Source organism: Acinonyx jubatus, chromosome C2 (genome assembly GCF_027475565.1).
Source record: "Acinonyx jubatus isolate Ajub_Pintada_27869175 chromosome C2, VMU_Ajub_asm_v1.0, whole genome shotgun sequence".
Lineage (NCBI taxonomy): Eukaryota > Metazoa > Chordata > Mammalia > Carnivora > Felidae > Acinonyx > Acinonyx jubatus.
Genome location: NC_069384.1, coordinates 61,083,714 through 61,108,455, shown reverse-complemented (window position 1 = coordinate 61,108,455; position 24,742 = coordinate 61,083,714). Strand labels below are relative to the sequence as shown.

The 24,742-nt window shown below is 40.0% G+C and overlaps 1 protein-coding gene across 2 annotated transcripts in view; it reads left to right on the top strand.

Annotated features, from left to right (window-relative positions):
* Positions 1 to 24,742, top strand: part of LSAMP (limbic system associated membrane protein) — a 641,967-nt gene that overhangs the window by 579,302 nt on the left and 37,923 nt on the right. For both annotated transcript variants that reach the window (XM_027060896.2, XM_027060893.2), the window contains exons 4-6: positions 12,866 to 13,000; positions 23,293 to 23,413; positions 23,903 to 24,051. In XM_027060896.2, the coding sequence (XP_026916697.1) occupies positions 12,866 to 13,000; positions 23,293 to 23,413; positions 23,903 to 24,051 (405 nt within the window). The remainder of the gene's footprint in view (positions 1 to 12,865; positions 13,001 to 23,292; positions 23,414 to 23,902; positions 24,052 to 24,742) is intronic.

The following is a 24,742-nucleotide window of genomic DNA, read 5'->3' as shown; positions in this document are numbered from 1 at the left end:
CGGGGCTGGGAAGTTGTCAGTTATAAACAAATGCTTGAGAACATGTGAGTGCTTGGTTGAGATATAAAAACTGTGCTATATAATGTGGAAAAAAATACTGAGTCTGATATTTTTGCAAGACAGCTATTGGTTATCACCTGCTCTCTCTGTCTATAAAAGGTCTCCATATGGACCCTATAAATATTATACTTTTAAGTAAATAATTGCGTAGTTTTTGCCTTTTAAGCACTGCAGGGCCTAAACCACTAGCAAACTTAAAAGTTCCCAATGAGAAAGGAAGATAGCTGAGTTTTGCTTGGGCTAAAGTAACAAACTAAGACAGAGAATGAATTCTTTTTACCCACATCTCAGACCTCTTTTCCTTTCCAGGAAGACTTATAGTTCATACCATTAAGGAAGCTCAAGTTGGGATTATTCTCAGAATATCCAAGTCCAAGGCCTACGACTAGAGCAAGGTGTTGAGATTGCTGGGTAATTGTGCTGTATCTAGGCTAACAGGTGGTCAGTGACAGAAATACAAGTAGGAGAATCCAGCCTTGGAGCAAAGGAGACATTGACAACTAGATCATGGGCCAAATTTATGGTTTAGACCAATGTTAGCCCCACCTGGGGACTGGAGTGCAATCTCAGTGCCAGTGACAAGTATGGAAGGGTAATCAAGCAAACTGCTGTGCAGAGTGAAGAACAGGTAAAGAAAATGTATCTGAGTGTGCATATAGATACCTTCTGCCTTCAGGGTCAGTGCTGAGGGCCAAACCCTTCTCAATAGTGAGGAAAGAACTTCTAAGGAAGGCCAGGCTTGTGTCTCAGTGCTCCTGGGCAGAGTGGGCTGGGCCCACAGGTCACAATTCCTCAACAGCAACAGTCAGCCAGTACAGAGGCTAGGGAAGAACAGACAGTTCACACATACAGTCACTAAAGTTCTTTATTGTCCAGCAAATTAGAGAATTGTTCTGTTTTTATATAAATCAACCTCCTGGCTGGTAATTCCTCCTGTCATTTGGTATCGGTGTCTTATTTCTGTATTAATTCTTCTCTCCTTATGCCAGAAATAGAAAAATCTCAGAGATTTTCTTTTTCATTATGAGAAACCTACCCTGAGGAGACAGCCAAAAGGGTGAATATGTCTTTCCTCTATACTGAAGTTATTAAATCCAATTCCATTTTTTAAAAAAAACTCTTAATATAAAAGTAACATATGATTTATGTCAAAAATTCAAGCAATATAGGAGGACAAAAAATGAAGAGAAATTCCCTGACAACACACTCCTGGCCCTTCTGATTCCATAATCCAGAAGACTACCACTAATATTATACAGACACTGTATATATACAATCAACTGTGTTAAAAAGCATATATATGAATATATGTATTTATGTGTGAATACAACTTTTTTTAACACAAAAGAGATAAACCATAACTAGCATTCTATAATCAATATATCTTTTTAGTGACTAGAGGGCATTACATGAATGAAATTTTCTTAAGTAACTGAATACATATCTATGAAAAGCATGACATTTAATAGTAAGCATTTAATAAATACTGGAGATAATAATGCAAATATGTTGTGATAATCCTTTCCTAGCTTACTTTTATAATTCTACAACTATACAGCATTTCTGAAAAAAATAGATTAGTTTTTCTTGTCTGCAACTTTCATAAGAGGAGATTTATACTCTATTCATTTCACATAACATTATGTTTGGGAGATTGTCCATATTGCCACTTACAGCTGTCATCCATTCATTTTCTTTGCTGTATGGTATTTTATTATGTGAATATGTAACAATTTATGTACTTTCTACACAATGTGGGTGTTTCCAATGCTTCTGGGAACATCACTGAACATAGTAGTGGAATTGCTGGATCGTATGCATGTCCTCGGCTTTAGTCGCTATTGTCAAACTGTCTCCCAAAATAACCAAACCAGCCCACTGATTTTGAAAATTCCAACTTTGGAAGAAATGTGGCCCTTTTATGTCATTTATATTATAAATTTTTCATCTTGTCATTTCTGTATTTACTTTGTTGATGAAAGTTTTGTACTATGGAAAAATTTTGACTTTTTATGTAAACTAATCTCTTTTTTTATGGCTTCTGTGTTTCCTAACTTGCTTACAAAGATATTACCTTCTTCAGTTTTATCAAATTATTGTCTATTCTTTTAGTATCCTTACAGTTTACATTTTAATTTTAAATTATGTGACACATCTGAATTTGTTTTGGTGAATAATATGAGAATGATTTTTTTTTTCTCAACAAGCGATAGCCTGTTGCTTCAACACCATTTTAACAATAATAAAAGAGAAAGATCATTCATTAGGTATTTGGTTGCAGTATTGACATATAAAACTATGGGTTTTTTTAAAGAAATATTATTGATACCAGTTACATAATCGTAAAAAGGAATAATAAAATATAAAATATATTAGAATAAGCTTAATGCAAAATTCTCATGACTTAGGAAGAAAAAAACAATTGATAGATTAATAAGGACTTAAATATGATATCTTATTCTTGGATAGACAGAATTAAGATTATAAAGCTATATCTCTGTGAGTGAACCTATAAATCTGATATAAACCCAATCAAAAAACCGAATATTTATTTGTTGTTTGATGTAAAAGGTAATTCTAAAGTTCGTCTGAAAAAAATCTATGGAACCAATCATGAAAATTCTGAGAAATGACTATGCATAGCTTTAATTAAAATGTATTGAAAGCTATGGTACGGGGTACCTGGGGTTCAGTTGGTAGAGCATGTGATTCTTGATCTCAGAGTCATGAGTTCAAGCTTCACGTTGGGTGTAGAGTCTTCTTAGAAAAAAAAGTTATGGCAATTCAACAGGTATAAAAACTCCCACTCTCCCCCAACATAGATTAAAAATTAAAAAATAAAAATAGTAGGCGCCTAGCCCAAGCATAGACAGAAAGAAGCAAGAAACAGAAAAGAATCAAGAAATAAACCAAAATGTAAATAGAAGCAGCATTTAAAATCATTGATGAAAATATGATTAATAGTTTTTAACAGAAACTAGTTCACATATAATTTGCAAAGCCTTTAATTCATTTTCCGTTCATGTGAAATAAAGTCAAGGCCTTCCAGAGCTGTTCAACTGTATTTATCCCTGATGAGAATGTAAGTTCCATGAGAGAATAACTTTCTTTCTTCTACTTCCTAGTTCTTATAATTGCCATTTATAATCGTACTTCAGAAGCCACATTTTGCTATTCAGACACACAACCCACTTGCATATATATTTTTAGGTATTCAGGTCTTTTATTACTAAAAATTTATATTTTGAATCATTAATCTTATTCAGCATTTGGAGGTACCCATCTTATTTTGCCCCCTCGATGGTTAGTTCTTTCTATTTGTCTAGAGTTATCTTCTTTGGTTTATAAAAACCTCAGAAAATAAATGAATAAAGAAATGAAGTGTAGGGAAAAAAAAGTAGTTTTATTCTTCATTTATATCCAGTTGTTTGGAAAGGATCTGCACTTGAATATTCTTTAAGCATTCAAATTCAACAGGTATAAAAATTCATTTTATTAACCATCATAAAAATATCATCCAGTCCACAAATCAGTCAAACCAAGAAGTTCCGGGTCACCCCTTTCCTTCAACCTGCCACTTTAATTAAGGGGAATTTGTGAAAGTAGCGCCTTCCCATCAGGCTAAGACAGTCTGGTGGACTTTCCTCATTTCATCTGTTTAAACCTCCGTGGTGGCCTTTCTCTGTGCCTTTGTTTTTATTTAAAAAGAAGTAGAGGAAACATTCTCACGCAGTGCTTTTTAAATGAAGTGACTTGTCAAGTCGGAGACTGTGGCAGTAATCTGAAAGGCAGTAAATTTAGCGACCCTCACTTGCACTGACAGCCTGTCACGCGCTTGAAACATAAATAGCAGTGGAGACAAATCGCTGCTGTTTTCCTATTAAGCTTTGGCCCACGAGCCTCGGAGCCTTCCAGGAGTATGTGGGCCCAGCCCTGGAGAGCCACCGCTTTCCAGAGCAGGCACCGGCTGGCCCCTAGGCTCACCCACGCCGCCTCTAAGTGTGTGTGCTCCCAACACTGCAGCTGGGCCCCCCATTCGCACAGAGATCCATCTGCTTCCCTGAAAGGCCAAAAGCCCCGGCCAGGATTGGGGGGCCGGGGGTGGGCGGGTGCTAGTACACACAGGGCTTCAACCCAAATGGAGTGTTGATGGGGGTAATTCCTGGTTCATACGTTTTGGTCTAAAAACAAGAAGCAAATTGCCAGACTCCTTATGATTATTTGTGTGGAGCCCTGAGCCTCCCGCCTTATGTTAAATGGGAATATTCTAAGAACATCCATTTAGTTCACGCTTATACTATTTCCTTTTCTGACCCACCCCCACTTCTCACTCCACTTTTCTCTTCATTACTTATTTATTGACTTTAAGCAAGAAGAGTTCTCTAAATTGGATCGACCAGCTCATTCAGCAGTGAGGCTAGCTGAAGAAGGGAGGCTAGGATTTGGGAGTGAGCCCAAATGAGGTCACTGCAACATGGAGGCCTGTAATGAAAGGGCAGAGGGCCAGATGGGGTTATCGCCTGCTTTGTTTTAATTACCTTTCTAAGGCTTCTGTGGCAGCTGCAAACTCTGCCTAGCAATCCTTCCACAGTGCAGTTGCCCTGCTGCGTTTAACACATTCACTTACAAAATGCCAATTGATTTATGTGACTTTTGAAAACAGCAACCGCTGTTCTCATCTCTTCTGATATTTAATCCTCAGCCATGGCAGAATCGCTAATGACAGGTCCTGTAACACCCACAGTTCTGACGACAATGCTGAGAGATCTTGGGCGTTGCTGCCTCTGGCTACCAATTCTAAGGTCTTCCTCATCCACTTCTTATGGAATCATCCAGAAAACAGATGCCTGCGGAATTTTTTTTTTTTTTATTCCAAAGGACTCTTCTGAGGTCTTTTTTTCTGGTTTTACCTCCTTGCCTATTCTTTCTTGCACCCGTAGAAAAATAAAAATGAAGACAGTGAGTCCTTGCTTTATGACATCATGCTGTATCATACTAACTTTCTGCAGCCTCTACTACAGTGTTTGAATTATCACCAATGTATATATTACACATTTAATCCACATGTAGCCCCAGGCTCTTAGCAACTCCATATTTCTGGGTGCCTAAGGAAGTACTCTCCAGGATGTTCCAAGAAAACCTGATACCAACCACATGAAGAATGTAACTCATTATCTTCACTCCAGGTTAAGCACTCCTTCCTAATTTCCCAAGTGGTGCCAATCGCATTCAAACCCAGGAAGTCATTAGCTTTCAACATACACACTGCATTAGAATACTGTTCGTACTTAAGAAAACTCAAATGGACTACAAGAGACCCTGGGGCAAGCAAAGGTCCAAGTATGTGTCACACATTCCTTTCTTCTGCCCTCACAGACGTCACTCTTTCCCACTGAGCCCAGACGCTGCCTCAAAATCTTTCTCAACATCATGCTCCAGGAAGCCACTGCCTATTAGTCAAGATTGATGATGACTATTTGTCATCCCTGAAGAACCATCTTCACTCTCAATAGCAATTCACAGGGCAGCTTATCACAAAACATTTTAGGATTCAGCACCAAGGAACTGATTGTAAGTGGTATTGATATAAAAAGTATAAAAAGGACTTTAAATAAATAGAATTTCCATGGGATTCCATGCTTATATGCCATGTTTTCTCCAGAAATGAAAGAAAGAAGGAGCAGGGGGTAGGGAAGGAAGGAAGGAAGGAAGGAAGGAAGGAAGGAAGGAAGGAAGGAAGGGAGGGAGGGAGGAAGGGAGGGAGGAAGGGAAGAGGGAGAGAGAGAAGGAAGGAAAAAACAAATGATAAAAAATGGCATTTTAATCAGTACCTTGAGGGTGCCAGAAGGCTCCATTGAGCCTTCATTGAGATGCAGGGGTACCAAACAGTAAATCCAGAGTCTGCACACCACCCCTCACAACCTAGCATATGTCCTGCTATCACAGCATGATGCTCATTTCTCTTGCATGGAAAACTCTATTTCAAGCAGGCTAACCAGATTGCCACACCCTTTCACAATTTGCCAGCCCTGGTTTTCTGCACTTGTGTTTTTCAGCTTCCTACAAACTCACTTCTCCCAGTAAGTCTTTCCTAATACCAGATGTCCATTCTACACTGTAGCTCCTTTGCTAGCTGCTGGCATTTGTGTGCACCAGTGGGACCTCTATAAATAAGTAGGTGGTGCTAAACTTCTAAATTACCAACTTGTTTTCTCATATATTGCTTCATTTGATTCTTTCATTAAGAAGTTAAGTGGACAGCCCTTATAAAAACTGAAGGCTATCTTTTACTTTCTTTATCTGTAACTGAGTTGTATTGCTTTGGAAACTCCCTGAATTTCTCATTCTCAAACTCCCATTTGATACTCAGTAGACAGAAATAGAGTGGCTTATGAGAGCTAAGGGTCCAGCTAACTATAGCATCTCATGGCAGCCTACCGACAAAAGTAGATATGCCTAGTCAGAAACATGGGTTCCAGAAGCCCACAGACCGGTTCGAACCTCAGCTCTCCTTAATCACATTATGTACCTGGGCAATTTCCTCTAGGGTCTTCTCTAAACCTGGATTTCCATCTGTAAGCACTCTAACACAGTATTGCAAATTAAATGAGATAATATCTCAGTCACCTAGCACAGTGCCTAGTATGTGTTTATTAAATAGCAGCTTCTTCAACAGTCACTCTGCAATATTTCTGAAGCACTCCAGCATCCAGCATCATGCTGCACGATAGGGAGGTGTACAATGATGAGCAAAACCAGATGTGGTCCCTACAATGGAAGATTAGCTATTATCAATACAATTTCCCTGAAAAAACAGAATGTAGGGAATCTTGATTCCAAGCCTAGCATTTAGAAAGGCAGGACCGTTTCTAAAAACTGACACCAAATAGGAGGTAAGTAATGGTTAAGTATGAGTACAATAACAGAATGTCATGCCCCAGGAATAAAAAGGATGTGTAGATGGCAGCTTCCGGCTGGATGCTGAGCTCAAACTGTCAGCTAGCTGATTTTTTGTATGTGAAAGCAAAAATACAAACCATAATGAATTGGATCTCTCTGGATGCCAAGAAAAATGATGCCAGGGCGTTCTTCTTCATTTGGCTTATGCTCATTCATAGAGCCAAAGCCAGTTGTGAATCTTTCCTGACATTGTGCATGCCTCTGGTTTCTGGGTACCAACTACACCCTTTGGGGCTGCAGAAGGCATGGGGCCAATTTGCATAATCCACACCCTGTTGTGTCTTCCTATTCAAATGGGGAACATTTCTCCAGCAGAGTAACCAACGCCTTCCTTTCCTTATAGCTCAATATCTCAATAGTTAAATGCCTCATTCTCTAGAGAACTCTTTCTTCTTTCATTTCCAATCCTCAAACTCTTCTTTAAAATCATGCCTATTGTATCACCATTGTGTCTCTTCAATGTAGTGTTCCTCCCTGTGTCTCCTTATTCTCCTATGATTGCTGCTTCTGAGGACTGTGTCTGCCCCCACCCGTCTTCTTTCAGACACAGATCATTTACCACTCCCTTCAACCCTCTCATGATGGGTGGGCGGTAAGAGGTGGGATGAGAAGTGGTTTCACCCTTTGGACAGAAACACTGTCAAATACTAAAGGATCTCTCAGGTGGGATGTGAGGCTGAGCAACCAAACTTCAAAGGACCTAGAGAGAGACATGGCTGGAAATATAAACAGAACCCCATCATAGGTATATTTCCAGGGTTTCTCGCTCCCATTTTTTAGCATGTTTGTGTAGAACGTGATGTGCAAAAAAAAAAAAAAAAAAAAAAGTAGGGAAGGAAGCAAACACAGGAACAGGTGAGTATGTCCTTAGGAAAAAAAAAAAGAAAAGAAAACATGAAACGTACTGTAAGAACAGAAACTTGTTACAGCATTTGAAGTTAGCACAGGAAACTTCAAATGGCATCATTGATTTGCAATCCTTTTTTTCTTTTATTTTTAGAGGTGGAAGTTCATAGCTTGCTTTCGCTCATCCTGTTCACTCTTCTTTCCAGCCACAGGCCCACACAAACACACACATGCCTTGCAAGACACGTTCCACTTCTTTGCTTTTCCTTCATCTGTATGTGTGTTTATGTTAAAGGTAATGTGTTTACAGCAACTTGTAAATATTCAAATTTAGAAGAGCCAAAGAAGATGTCAACCCCATTTCAAACCCATCTTCCCTTCTGTGAAAGAATGATCTACCGGGATGTTATACTAAGATTCTTCTCAGAATAGTGGGGAAAAATGATTTGTCCATTTCCTAACATGTATAAACCCTTGGAATTCTACATTTTTAAAGTCCTAAAATGCTCAAATTTTAACAAGTTTTCTAAATTTTATTTCCTGTATCTCTAATAAAGGAAAAGAAAAATATCATAATGATTATTAGGATAGTAGTCTTTCTTTTTTTTATATTTCAAATAGGGCACTTGTCATCTCTGCAGATTTTTCAAGAATAGGCCTGCTCTGTTTAGTAAGCAAATATTTGGGTGTTAGTGAATTTGTATGCTGTTTCCTAAAAGTTCAAGTGAATGGTTATATGTAAATAAACAGTTGTTTGTCTATATGCGTCTGTGTATGTGGGAAGGAGAAGGAGAGGAATGGGAGAGAGAGAGGAAGGAGAGAAAGGGAGAGAGAGCAGTGCCATGGAAATATATTTAATTTTAAATGGCTGCTTGCTTACAAAGGCCTGATTGACCTTGGAAATCTAAATGACTTGTTCAGTCAACACTGAAGTCCCCATGATTCACCAAAGCACTGAACTCTAAATCTGCTATACTCAGAAGGTGGCACCTGGCATACTTTAATTGGCATTATTCCTGGTTGATTTGCCTCTGCTTTAGGGAGCACAGAAGAGAACACTTTCCTCTTGCCATTAGCTCTAGGCCCTTCTTTCTGACTTATGAAGAAATATTAAAAGAACTAATATGTACAATTTGAGTAAACAGTGACTAAGAGGGGATATGCTAATTATGTGCAAGAGTTTGAAAGGTGCATACACTGAGGAGGACGAGAAGTTATTTAGCCTGGTAGCTGAATATTGCCAGGAGACACAAAAGCACATTAAGCAAAGGGAGATTTAAACTAAACACCAGATCCCGGAATAAATATAACACTCGGCGACGTGAGCAAGCTTGTGGAAATAGGTTGAGATGTTTAAAATACCAGAATATTGAAATTTGCATTTCAAGTAAACATTTATACAAGGGCAGAAAGTAATAGATAGGAACAAGAGGAAGGCCCACGTTGTAGCCAGAGGGCTTTATTCCAGCAGAGAACTCAACAACAGGTTAAGTGTCACACTCCATTCCCAGAGCCTTCTTAAGGTTGAGAGAGTAAAGGGGAAATGGGGACAGCACCCTTGGGTTGAGAGCAGCTAGTCAGAGTGAACTGAAAACATGGAGGGGAAAGGTGGCCTGAGGGGGACAGACCCACAAGGGCAAAGGGAGAGGAGCAAGAGAATCCAAGGGCATTTTAGAATTCTGACTCGAGATTAACAACATGTACTCCATGCTTTGAACAAAAAACTGCAGTTGGTCATGGTGACTGTTTCCACCTGGGGGCTCTGTTAGTATTGCCATACCTTCTTTTGAAGCAATAACTCCACACAGCAAATACATCCTTAGGACATGGCCAGAGATGCCCCATCCGGCTTTTCAACAGCAGAAGATTCAGCATACCTTTTCTTCCCCAGTAAAAGAGTACTCTGTGAGGATCATTAAAAGGAGTGGATTGATATACTAGCTTCTCCTATAGACATACTGAGCTACCTTTCGATACTGAATTCTCTTAAGCTATATGATTTATTGACTCTGACTTTAGTTTCTGCTTGTGTTTCTTAATTCAGCTCAGCTAACTCCACCAACTAATATGAGCCAAATTCTGTGCAACAGAAAAGCTCCCATTTCCTCTCAGATCACTATGGATTAATAAGAAGTGTTCAAGTGAAGTAGGACAGATAATGTGTTGTGGGCAAAGTCTCCTGTGGGTGTAAGAAAAATAGATGAGCAAGAGGTGGTAGGCAGTATAAAAGTTTCAGCTGAAGGATCCAAGGGGTCAAGGAAGAATGACAAGAAGGTTCCAGAGGTGTTGTTTAATATTTTAAATTCTTATCAAGCTTGTTAGATGAAGGAAGAACAGCCAGTTTCTCTTGCCTGTATTTGGTTTGCACACTGAGACTCCCCACTCTAGTGAAGCAGCTGTGTATGTGTGTGCTGGGGAATGAGGCAGTCATCAGAGTAGAGCAGAGCTATCATGGGAGAAGCAAATGATCATCCTGCCTTATGGTTGGGGCCCATAAGAGAAACTCCCTTTCATCTTCAGGTGGTATTGGGGGTAAGTCTTCCTGGAGATGTGGGATTGAAAATTCATCTGATGAGGATCTGTTTTATTATCTACTTACCTGGAAAGACTGGATTATTAATACCTACATTGGCATGTAAGAATCCCAGGTCCAAAACCCAATAAACACCACTTTATTTTCTCTGGTTCATCTTAATGTTTACTCTCACAGGTGCCACCTTCCCAAACCTGTAGGGCCTTCATTTGTACTGCTAAAAGTCATCTTTCCCTCTCCTGGAACAGGTTTATATCTTTCAGAAATTCAAACTGCAAGGTAGGGATTCACTACCCACCATTTCTAGGTATTTCATGGGAATCAAAAAATACTTCAGTGTTGTTAGCCATCTCTAAGAAGACTGCACTTGTTCTCTCTTTCACTGACAGCTCAGTACCTACTCAGGAATGAGGTTGATGGGTGTGGGGGCAGGGCATGGGGGAAATCCTACACCATTCCGATATCGTTTTGAACCCTCTTTCATTACGATCCACCATGATTCTCAAAATCAGTAATGTTGTCTTACTGTCAATCCCACTTCTGCACTCCAGATTTTTTAATGAGTTTACACCTATTTTGGCCTGCAGTTGTCAACATTACCATTTGTCTTCAGGGTATTTGTATTTGGCTACAAGATTTTAGCATCAATTAGCTGGCGTGACTCTCAAGTCCATAGTTGCAAGTACGTAGGAATGAATTTTTTTTCCTCCAAGTCCAAATTCTTACCGGCTCACCCAATAGAGTGGACTATTACCCTTCCTAAGATTTCTGTTTTCTTTCCTACCATATTCTACTTCTGTGGCATGTGAAGTCACATCTGACTGCTTGCCTAAATGTGGAGAAGAAGAAAGGTGAAAACACAGAGGAAAAAAATCTTTTACAGATAATACGCAGTTATTTACTTAATAGACTAATTCTAAGACATTTTCAGTAGAAGCATGTGCTAGATAATGTGCAGGACCAGAACCATATATTTCTATATAACTACTGTCCTTTATTGTTGAGATTGCATAGTTTCCTCAGTACTAGTGATAGTGACAATTGACAGAAGACTCGAAGCTTGGCTGACAGTTGTGTTATAGGATGTTATCAAAGAAGCCCTATGTTCTATTGGGAGTCTAGTTAACAGGTTTGGCTGACATATTTAGGCAGTGAATTTGTCTCTGTGCTAGTTGTCTGTTATGTTGATTTGGCCATTGGGGAATTTCCAAAAAAGGAAAACAGCTTGTGGCATTTGTGCAAAGCTATTAATTGGTACCATTTAGTGTAGGATGGCCGGGAGCAAGATTTCTTCACAGGGGCAGGACGGTGTCCTTTAGCAGGCTCCCAGGCTGTTCCGTCTTAACCTGACAGCAGTGGGATTTGTAATCTAGGGTGAGGAGGGTTCAATTTAGCCAGAATTAAAGTCCATTGGCTTTTTTGGCCAACCTCTTTCCCTGCTCAATCCCCTTTCTTCTTCACCTTCTTTTCCTCCCTTTCCCTTTCCTCCCCTCCCCTTCTTCATCTCCCCACCCCATCCCTCTCCAGGAAGAAACTCATTTAATCAATTATGCTCCACATAAGGGGCGTTAAAGAAGGCTGCCTATCTTGAAATTTCATTACTAAATGGACACATCCAACTTTGTGGGACTGTCCAAAAAGGCCTCCAGACCCCTAATCCTAACTGATTAAGCCAACGATATTGAGCTCCCTACCACTCACGCCCATGTGACACAGTCTGTCACAAAGCACAGCATCAGCGGTGTATTCTTATGGATCTGGTCCATAGCCTGAAAGCCTCAGTAATGATGTAGTTTGATACTGAGCGAGGAAACCATAACTGCAAGACAGGGTTTTGAACATGACCTTTGTGAACAGAATTCCTCATAATCTAAGGGAGAAGAGTGACAGTTTCTCGAAAGGAAGCCACTTGTCCTAACAACTGGTGGGAAGAGTGCTTTGCTGTATGGTGTAATTGATGATATCAGTGCTTCAACAGTAGTGCCTCTGAGCCCTTACAACCATGTGCACCTGCCCCCAACTCCCACTTTGTTCTGAGCCCTTAACCAATGACTGATGGGTGGATGTCTGTCCCCCTCATGGGTGTAGATGCATTAACACTCCAGCTTCCTGACTTTTGGTCAGGACAACTTTAGGTGGGGTATGTGCTCTCCCCAGAGCTCCCTGAGGGATTAAGCCAAGTTGTCCTGTATGGGATGTGACCTCTACCCTCTCGTGGCTTCTTTCTCATCGAGATTCCATTTTCCTACTTCCCTACTGGTTTTTCCTGAGAACACTTCCTCCAGAATCACTTTCATGTGACTCTTTGTCTTGGGTGGGGTCTGCTTCTGTGGAACGTTACCTCCGACAAATACATTGTCAAAGTATTAAAAATCCATGTGTATTTTCTGCTTCTGGAAAAAAAAATAGGGGTTCTGCTGCACATTGTAAACCTAAAAAACAGTCATGCAAATCTCCGTTTTTCAGGGAGAGAATTTGAAGGAGAAGAAGAATATCTGGAGATCCTCGGCATCACCAGGGAGCAGTCAGGCAAATATGAGTGCAAAGCTGCCAATGAAGTCTCTTCAGCGGATGTCAAACAAGTCAAGGTCACTGTGAACTGTGAGTATGGCAAAAGCCAGCAGGTGCAGTGTGCCCAGGGCCCACCTCCACCACTAGCAAGCTCTAAAGATCCCATTAGCAAAAGAACATTGCATTTCAAGCAGACACGCCTCTGGTCAGGGATACACATTTATACATTGGACATATCCAAGGGCAGGACGTGGCCTTTGAATTTGATAAATCAACTCTACCAACTCTAAATATAACCCATAATGCATTTAACAATACAGTCTGTCTTTTACTCAGACTACAGAATTAAGAAAACATGATCAGACAGCACTAGCATATCTGGCAATCACTATTCTGGTCTTTGTGGAGAACAAGGTCATACCACCTTGGAAAAAGAAACAATTCATATCTGCTTAAACTGGAATTTCTATCTTATTGCATTGTTTGTCAGAAGGGAATAACCTACCCTCTGCTGTTTAGCTCATTGGCCTTGAGAATAAATTCAAGTCACTGGTCAGATATCACGTGTCCCCGATGGCTACTAGGGATACCTGATAAATTAATTTGGTTATCTATTTGTCCCAAAGTATGGGCATTAGAAACGAAGATTTCACTAAGATGCATAGGTAATGGGCATACTTTGAACTTCTCAGATGAAAGGATCCTTAGATGTAGTTCAAAAGACAGGGGGTGGGGGTGGATCCATATGATGTGTGTCACCCAGCAAAGGAATAAAGAGAATTCGTTTACCCTGTTCAGTTAAGAGTGACTTTTCACATCACTCAAATTCAAGTTGCCACATCACACAATTGTGGCTAGTGACAGGAACAAAGGGATGTCCTAACACTTCTTCCCTCCTATGCACACACACACACACACACACACACACACACACAAATACATACCCTACACACCCATATATACATATCCACATATAACACACATACATGCACATGCAAGCACAAAGGCATACAGAGACACATGCACAATCACATTGACCCACATTTGAAGATACACTTCAGACCATGACAAGTTACTTTCCATTATCTTAAGTCCTCCATGCAGTTACCTATATACCAGTGGTCCAAATTAAGTCCCTGTCATGGTGTACATAATAGACTCCATTTTAGGGTTTGAGACACAGAAGCCCCAGGAGGTAAAAATTGCCTTTCCAGTGTGAAAGCAAGTGTAAGAAAAGGGATTCAGACTCTGGCCCATTTGATTCTAAAGCCCATGCTCTCAGGAGAAAGAGGAAGAGAAGGAGTTTTCAATTCTTAATACCTACCACGTGCAGCACTGGACTAATGGGTTTACATTTGTCATTTAATTCACACAGTAAACTCCTGAGAAAAATATCATTAGGTTGACTTTAAAATTCTGGGAACTGAGGCATAAAGAGGTGAGGAAACTTGCCTAAGGTGACCTGGTCCACACTGGGCTACACCATTTCCCAATGCCCTGTTTTAACCTTGCAGCCTTCTGAGACAAACAGTGAAATCTCCTTCACACCATACCTAGAAGAATCCAATACCTAGGACTCTGCCATAGACACTTATGGAAATCATTTCCAAGAAGCAAGGGGTACATCTGATGAGCTCTGAAGTGCTTTTATCCTGTAGCTGTCTGCGATTTTTTTTAGTAATAGAGTTTTGAAATGCCAGTATTACCATTCTTTTTCAGTGCTGGGTGTGTTTCAAAGACACATTAATGATCTCAATGTTATAAAATGCTTTAGGACCTTTTTTTCACATGAAAGGCAATTTCTCTGGGTGTTTATATAAGTTTATAATTAGGTTAGTTAGGTTCTTTTATGTACACAGAGCCGTGCCATCATCTTCCACCTCTTCTCTGACTTTTAGAGTTAAGATTTCATTTTCTCTTAATTGACCTTCATCTTAATTAGATTTCTGAAAGTCCAATCATGGAGTACATAGAAAATATTTATGCTTCCATTGTGTGAAACATCAAAGTGGTCTGCATTGCAGATGGTTCCCAAGATCAAAGCCAGCCGCCCGGGCCCTATTATTATTAGCACAATTAGTCTGACATTGCTCCTTTTTGACTGTCCCCATAGTGTAACTTAGAGCAGCAGAAAATACTGATAATTTTCAAGAAAGGCTTTTATGAAGATGTGAGCTTTTCCTAGTGTTGAGTGAACCATGGAAGAATATAGGCAGAACCTTAAGATTCTGAAAATATACCTAATAACAAATCACACGGAGATTTATAATGAGCTTAAACATCCTGTATGTCCTAACCAGCAGCACCTGGCACATGCCTGACCTTATAAAAATTGCTAAGTGAATGTTTACTGAGTGAGTAGGTAAAAAACTCATAGGTAAACTCTGCTTTTGTAACATTTCTCCAAACTTTGCGAATGATATCAGTCACATATGGGAAAATATGTTTAGTATCAATTTCCTTTGTGATCACCTTTTTACCAACACTTCATAAGCTATGTTTATATTACATTAAAACAACTAGCCATTGTACCTGTTGGTCTGTTCATACAATTTGTCCTATTTAAATGTAGTTGTATTAAGTAGATGAAGACTCCCAAAATTAAATTACAGAATCAGGTCTGGCTAGCAGAACTTGTTCCTACTGTGAAAAATCCAGTGTTTACCTTCATCACTTGATCTGAGCCTACCTGGTATGAAAGTGTCCCATTATTTAAATGGATTCCTCTTCCTTTTCAAAACGCAGGGCTTGGACTTAGTTCAGGGGATCAGGACGGCTAAGATAAATAGTGGCTGAATAGATTATTGTAATGAAACAGACCCTGAGTACCACTGCAAAAAAAAATCCCAATGTTGACAATTTTCTTCTATGAGCATTTCATTGATTCATTTACTCAGTTGCCAACATATATTTGTTGCAGGGCACTGAAATCCTAGAGCACTAAACAAGAGCTGTAGACAACAACAGTTTGTCCTGTTTACCTCATAAGCTGGATTCTACCGTCTTTCCTTTTTGCTTCTCTTGGATAATCCTTCTCCACAGTTGGTTTATAGCATTACATATAGCCATTTGACATGCAAAATCTATTTTCTAAGTAGTAAGAGGTCCTGGAGTTTCAGAAGCTAAATTATTGACCTGAAATCTCTTCAACTAAATAAGCTTATTACTAGTACAATAGACAGGACTTCTGGCTTCTTGTATCTTACTTACAGTACAGCTGCTAATTTCTTCCAGACACCAGCCCTAGGGACAACTAGCCTCTCCTAGCAGATTCTATGTGTAAGCCTTCAATTTCAGTTCTCACAGTGTATTAAAAGTAACTACTTATGGGTTTACCTCATCTTAGTGCCCAATGTCCTGAGGATAACATCTTGTGCATAGTAAATGTTCAATAAAAGCAGACTGTTAAGTTTATTTGGACTCTTCTTGTACTGAAATCTTTTCCTATTTCCGCAGAAATTCTTCTCCAAAGCTGCCCCTAGCTCTCAAACCTTCCTTCCATCCCATTAACCAGCTAATATTCCTACTTTCCACCTTCCCACAACTATGTCTCCAATCAGGTTCACACTATCATGCTATAACTTCTTTTTCCTCTACTTACTTCTCTTTGAACTCAGCTCTGCCTCCACACTGGTATCCAGAGCTACCCAACACACATGCTGGGGGACATGGATGCTGGCATTTCTAAAGCTCACCCTTACGTTTGATAGCCATTTATTAGAGGGGCAGAGGTTACCTACCATAGAGCCCATAGTTGGGATTGCAGACATCCATTGTCTCCAGGTAATATACATGTATTTTAACTGAAATCTTCAGTGCTTTGATTCAAAAATCACCTAATGATGAGACTTTAGGAAAATAACTGCTCAACATGGAACCAGACTGGCTACTTTCTCTGGATATTCATAGCTATAGCTATTCATTTTCCATGCCAATGGAAATGCTTATTCTTATATTGGGGATAGTTTCAGTAAGCACATGTCCTAATGTTCATGACTCTATTATGGGACCTTCAGAGGAAATATTCAGTAAGAATCCAGAGTACTGCAATCTTCCACCATAATTTTGCAATGTGAACAGGAATCATAATTTTCTGAATTCCTTCAGTGTACCAAGACTGTTAGAAATTTTGTATGATTCACTGTAATCATCACATCAACAGTGGCTAACCAAGGAGGGAGGTATATTGGGCCTGACCTGCCCCAGCAAAGAGGAGTATTTACTTTATCACTGACATTGTTTAGTATGTTTGGTTTAGTATTACTGGACCATGGTGATTTAACAACAACAAAAAAAGACAACTTTCGGTTAGTTCTATTATTGTTTCTAAATTCTTTGGAGACAGTACCTTTCTTATCGCCTACATTTTCTGCTCCTCCCCCCTTGGTCTACCATTGCACACCAACCTGGGAAGACAATCAGATTATCCCTCTGCAGAGAGGACAAAAACAGAGCTTAGAGAATATAAGCATTCTTGGCCACAAAATCAAAGAACTTGTGAATAGTAGATAGAGTTGAGATTCTAACCAAGATCTAACTCCAAAGCCCTCTTTCCTTCTAAACTACCATGTGAATAATAGTAATAAAAATAATAAATGTAGGACCCCTGGGTGGCTCAGTTGGTTAAACAACTGACTTCAGCTCAGGTCATGATATCACAGATTGTGAGTTCAAGTCACGCAACCCCACTTTGGGTGAGCCCCACTTCTCTCTCTCCTCTCTCTCTCTCTGCCTTTCACTCACTTGCACCCTCTCTCTCTCAATAATAATAATAGTAATAATAATAAATGTAATCACCTCAAGTATTAAGCATGCTCTCATATACATGATTTCATTTGATCTTTACGTCAAAACTGTGAGACAGATCACAGGGGCCATCATCTACATTCAGAGGTAAGGGGCTCCACGAGATCAACATGTCATCTCTAGGAGATGACAACCTAAGTGGCACAGGCAGAAATTGAGCCCACAACTCCTAATTTCTAATGCAGGTTTATACCTACTATGTACTGCATGTTCTGCTATTTTTGGTACCCTTTAATATTAAGCAGATGTAGAACATTTACTTTTTAAGCTACCATTATGCTCCCCTAAGTGGTATTTTTCCTTATTAGGAATTCATTTCTTTTTATTTATTTATTTTTTTTAATCAGTGTTTTCTTTTTTTTTTAATGTTTATTTGTTTTTGAAAGAGCTAATGAGCACATGAGCGGGGAGGGGGCAGAGAAACAGGGGGACAGAAGATCCAAAGCAGGCTCTGCACTGACAGCAGAAAGCCTTATGCGGGGCTCAAACTCACAAACCATGAGATCATGACCTGAGCCAAAGTCAGACACTTAACTGACTGAGCCACCCAGGTGCCCCAGGAATTCATTTCTTTTTAAAGGAACTCATTCAAATGGAAGCCCAGAGAGGTCAAAGCATGAGCTTCAAAACATTGGTTCAAATCTAAACTCCATCAAATTCTCGCTATGTGAATTTGGACAAGTTATTAACCCTCTGTATATCTGTCTTCTCATTTATAAACTAGGGTTAATAATCCTTACCTCCAACAGCTACTATTTGGATAAAAAGAACATCTAAAGCCTAGAAAAGTGCTAACACGTGGTAAATGCTCACAAATTGAGATCTTTACTAAGAATTTTGTTCTTTTTATATTATTATTCCAAAATTTAGGATGATTAAATAAATGATACTCTGTTTGCCAAGCCATTGTCATTGTCATCCTATTCATTCTAATTGAAAGACTCTTGTTATTAGTGATATAAGAAGAAGAAAGTCCTGGGGCACCTGGGTGGCTCAGTCAGTTAAGTGTCAACTCTTGGTGTCAACTCAGGTCATGATCTCATGGTTCATGAGATGGAGCCCCATGTCTGGCTCTGTGCTGACAGCATAGAACCTGCCTAGAATTCTCTCTCTCCCTCTCTCCCTGCCCCTTTCACACTTGCACGTGTGCTCTCTCTTTCTCTCAAAATAAATAAACATTAAAAAAAGAAAAAGAAAGTCCTTATTAACAGAATTTTTAAGTAATGAAAACTGGAAGAGTCCTTTGAAAATTGTAGGCTACTCTAAAATCACATAAAGGATTACAATGGACCTCTGTGCAGCATTTTTATTAAGCCACATTTAATTTTTATTATAATGATATTTTGAGCATGGACATCTATTATTTTAACTACACCAGGCATGCTGCAATGTGATTTATAACAATTTTTCTTAGTCTCACCTATACAGGATTCATTACAAATGAATTTGAAATGTTCATTCCAATAAGCCATGAGTGAACAGACCTGTACCATTGTGTCATCTGAGAAATATTAGGAACAATGAGTTCTTCATACATTTATCATTATCTGTGAAGTTTTCTTGGTAGGAGAAATTTCTTAGATTTTCAAGGAAAGAAGCGAGTGTTTGGCCTTTGTAATTGACCAATGTCATCCTATCCCAAAATTAGTGCACTTAAAAGTGTTCAACCCTAATTCGCTGCCACTTTTCCCATGCTGGCATCTCTGAGGGGCTAATAAATAACTTACTACTTAGTTATTCAGGTTCTGAACAAATTGAGAAATAAGTAAAGATGTATGGAAGACTCACTGGCCCCCATTGTTAGAGATCAAGATGGGAAGATGTAGTACTTAGTGTGGACAACTTATTTCCCCAGTCATGGCAGCAGCCCTGGAATGGTGCAGGCCTACTCACCTGAGAGTAGGAAGGATACAGTCCTGGTAAGACTTTCTTGTGGAGAAGCAGAAGGGAAGCCCTGTTCCCTGCCAGAAGCTTGGTTGCAAAGGAAGCAAGGAAAGAGAGGAGCTGAAGAAACCTCATTTATTCTTCCCAAATTTTTCACTCAAAATCATTTCTTCCTTCTGGGTCCCAGAGCAAGAAGTGAAATAAGCTCCCACCACACAGAAGGAAACATCCAGGGCAAGGAAGAACTCTCCCACAAAACTGTACAGCTGGGACCTGCATCCCTGGTCCCATGGTGGAAGGTCTGGAAGCCATTTATCATGGCATTATTACATTGAGGTGCCACAGCTATGAGTGCCAGAGGTGGAGGAAATGGACAGCGTGTAATTGGGCCCAGATTATGCTGGTTTAGCAAAAAGGTAGACATCATCAAGGATTTGTCACTCATAGCAATGTGGCTCCAGAAACTCACAAACACTGGTTCAAACTCATTTTACAAACTGAGAAATTAAAGCAGTAGAATCACAAGCAAGATTATCTCTCTGGCCAGCATGCTGCAAACTGTGGAGGGAGTCACTGGCAGCTTAACAACCTGATTCTGTGAAGAGGTGAGGATGGGAAACTAGCATTCATTCGTGGCCATCTATGTCTCTTCTGACATATCCTTTCTCAGAAGATGGCATCACTTAGATGCCCAAGCCAGAAACTTGGGTGTTACCTTTGACACTCCTCCTTTACATAGGTTCTTGTCATTTTTTTTTTTTTTGAGAGGGGAAGGAGGGCTAGAGGAAGAGAATTTTAAACAGGCTATACATGGGGTGCCTGGGTGGCTTAGTCGGATAAGCGTCCGACTTCTGCTCAGGTCCTGATCTCACAGTTTGTGGGTTCGAGCCATGCCATCGGGCTCTGTGCTGATGGCTCAGAGCCTGAAGCCTGCTTCGGCTTCTGTGTCTCCTTCTCTCTCTGCCTCTCCGCCAACTTGTGCTGTGTCTCTCTCTGTCTCTCAAAAATAAATAAATGTAAAAAAAAAAAATTTTAAACAGGTTGTACGTTCAGCACAGAGCCTGACGTAGGGCGTGATCTCACAACCATGAGATCATGACCTGAGCCGAAATCAAGAGTCAGACACTTAACTGACTGAGCCACCCAGGCACCCCTATTCTTGTCAGTTCTGAGGCTCCATACCTTTCCATTGCAAATCTGCCCATTCTCGTCCAGCCCCTTTATCACAAACCTAGCGCAGGCTATCTTGGCTTCCTTCAGTAATCTCGAAGTGGACCTCCCTGCCTCTGGTTCCAGCATTATATAGATGAGGAAATTGAAGAAATGTAACTCTAGATAAAGTACTATCTTCTATAAGGAGGAAGGACAGTGAGGGATAGAACCTGGATTTGGGCTCACATCTATCAAACTCTAAATCTAAACTCTTAACCTCTATTCTATGCCCTATCTCTATACAAATACCTCCCCCACCAATACAACTACCACCAATTATTCCATTGTCTTTTTTAAATGTTTATTTATTTATTTTTGAGAGAGAGAGAGAGAGCGCGCGAGCCAGTGGGGGAGGGGCAGAGAGAGAGGGAGACACAGAATCCAAAGCAGGCTGCAAGCTGTCAGCACAGAGCCCAACGTGGGGTTCAAACCCACAGACCACGAGATCATGACCTGAGCTAAAGTCAGATGCTTAACCCACTGAGCCACCCAGGCACCCCTCCATTTTCTTTTGAACTAATGGACTCTAATGATCTATATAACCAAACATAGAATGAAAGAATTGTAAGTGGAATCTTGGGGATCCTTTTAAGCTAACTCTTTCTTTTAAAAGATGAGAAAGAAAAAGCTCAAACTGGTGCAGACACTTGTCCCGGCCACAGTTCTATTTAAGAGAAGAGTCAAAATCAGACCTCAGGTTTCCTGTTTCTGACTGTCCTGACTCCTAACCCATGGAACAGATAAATGAGTTACAATTTTGAAAGTTAGTAATTTAAGGGCTAAATGAGTTATGGGTAGGAAAATAGACTTAGGTCGTAATGATACTAACTGCCCATTTGTAAAAGATAGGCAGTTTTCACTAGAATTGGGTTTTTGTTTTGTTTTGTTTTTGTTTTTAAGCTGGAAGGGATACTATAGGTCATTAAAGTGTGGTTCCCTCATTTTATAGGTAATAAAACCAAGGCTCAGTAAGATAAATTGTGTGATGGGAGGGCCACACAACCAAACTGAAATTAAATTCCAGGACCCCTAGTTTCCAATCCAAGGTTCTTTTCTGCTCATCAGACTGCTTTTTTGTGCCAAACAAAGTTGAGCAGGTAAGTCTAAAACAGAACAGCCACTACCACCCACTCTGGCACACCTGTCTGCACATGGGCTGGAGGTGCTTGTCTAACCATGCTTTAACTCCTCCTCTCTCTGGCAGTGATTTAAAGATGTCCAAGCTGATGTAAAAATGAACTGGGAGAGAAAACTGCACACTAACCTGATGCTTTTGTGCATCCTTTTTAACTAAGAAGAGCAGAGTCTTCCATAGACGGGAAACTTGGAAAATAATTTTGAATATGAAGACAAAATTCAGAAATGAGTGAGCTGAACCAAGTGCTAAAGAGCAGAAATTTAAATGGATTTTGTGTTACTAGAGTTTTCTTTGCTAATTTCCCTAAGTAAGCTTTTTCCTCTACAAAGTCTAAACAGATTGTTCGGCTCTATTTTTGACTTGTGTGCACAGCCAGCCTACCATTTTCTGGCAGATGACCTTTGGACCGAAAACTACTTTTCTCCTTGAAGGTCCATAACCCGCACAAATGCAACATCATCAAGCCCGGAGCTTGAGCCTACCATCCCAGCTCAGTCACACATCCCTGTAAACACTCATTCCGCCCTCTGAAGGACTGTTTGAAAGAATCGTGGCAAATTAGGATATCAGATGTGCTTCTGAGTTTATTTCAAGCCTGCTACACATTTTGCAGACCCAGTTCGAAGCAGCACATATCAAGTGTACAACTGCCAGAGAGCACAGAAAACGGACACGCGGCAGGGTAGACCTCAAACTGCACACTCACACACAAAAGCACAATGTACTTGGGTCATGGCGATAAGGGAACTCTTAGGAGAAAAAAAGGTAATCATCTAACACAATTTTGTTCATTCGTGTGTTTGTTTTTCTGAATTCCTGCAACGATCATCAGGCTAAGCTTGGGTTGGGAGAATTTTAGCCCCCAATTACTTTCATCAAACTTCTTACCACCATCTCAAACTGTGACAATAATGACAATAAAAATGATGATGAACAAGAAAAACGCTCAGATTATATGTTTGAAATCCCAAGACCTTTAGTATCACCACTTAACTTATGAAAAGAAAAAAAATGATGTAAGTATTATAATCCATGGTTGAAATAATTGTTGGTCTATTGAAGGAGGGAGACAGAAATCCTATTCCATTGCCATAAAACCCTGTTAAGCGTCCCATTTAGGAAAAGCAAGTCCACAGTTTCATTAATCATCTCTCATTTTATTTAGTTTTCTAGTGATCAGTCCCATTCATTCAGGTGATCACAAAATTCTTGTAAATGAGGATTTTAAGACTTCCTTTCGTGCAGCTCTCCAATCAGATTGTCCTTTCTGATTCCTTCTTGCATGGAAATTCCACAGCACCCTCTGACTTTCATGTAAACTGTGCCCCCGTCTTTTCTCCAGATCCTCCCACTATCACAGAATCCAAGAGCAATGAAGCCACCACAGGACGGAAAGCTTCACTCAAATGCGAGGCCTCAGCAGTGCCTGCGCCTGACTTTGAGTGGTACCGGGATGACACCAGGTATGTGCCAAACGTGCCATGCCCCCATTGTTCCACTAGGTGGTCCTAGGGACAGAACCTAGCCCCGCTGTAATTATGTGAGTCTATACTATTAGACTCTTCATTTTCTAAATCTCTTTATCAAGTGCTTAGAGGCCTGTAGTTCTTAACCTGAAGCCCCAGAGCATTCAAGTTACATGCAAAGAGTGAAGTAGCTGGCTTAATGGGTATTAAGCCACCTGTATGTCTTTCTGTATGTCTCCACCTGTATGTCTTTCTTGCCTGGAGCAGAAGCCAAAGCTCAATGAAACTCATCCATTCTTAAGTCTTCTCTGTCGATAGACATCGGTTCTGATAATACGGAGTTGCACGATTAAAATGAGAAATTGAGCAGGGAACAAGCTGTTATTACATTTCTCTCCATGTCCTCCAATATCATGATGAAAAAGGGATTGTTACACCAAGTCTTCATCAGTGTTTCTTTTTACTCTTCTGTTTTTGAACTCTTAGGATAAACAGTGCTAATGGCCTTGAGATTAAGAGCACGGAGGGCCAGTCCTCCCTGACGGTGACCAACGTCACTGAGGAGCACTATGGCAACTATACCTGCGTGGCTGCCAACAATCTGGGGGTCACCAATGCCAGCCTAGTCCTTTTCAGTAAGTATGCCAAAGTAGGGCCTGACTCGGGAGAATTCAGTCAAGTGAGTGCTCCCGTGGAAAGCTTGAAAAGCATTCCTTTACCTCACCTTCAACCTTACCTATTAAAGGTAAACATACACAAAAATAAGAATCCAGTCACTGAAACAAAAACACAGGACTTCAATCCCTATGCATAGGGCAAGATTTACAAATCAAATAATGTTTCTATTTCCTGGCTTCCTTTTGATAACTGCCTTGTGTTTTTTTTTGTTGTTGTTGCTGGTTTTGGGGGTTTTTTGTTTATTTTGTTTTTTGTTTGTTTTTTAGTTTTGTTTTTGCCTGGTTGATTTAACTGTAAGAATACTCAGAGAACAGAAATCTCTTTGGTGATGATCTTTTAAGGAACAGAGGTGATGTAAGATCCTGGAAAATAGATGACAGTTAAAAAATGGCACTGGTGAGAGTGATTGAAGAAGATATAGTCAGTGAGGATGGATAAGGTGCTGGGGGAAGGGAGAGGCTGGGAAAAGGAAGCGTATTTTTAACAACACAAGAGAAAGGTGGAATGAATGATTAAAACATCATATAAAATCTAAAAGAGGAAAAATGGTTGCAGAAATGTTTCCATATGACAGCAGGGAACATTACTTGTCTCACATATTTTTGGAAGAGATAAAATGGTGGGAGAGAGGAGCATCCACAGAGCAGA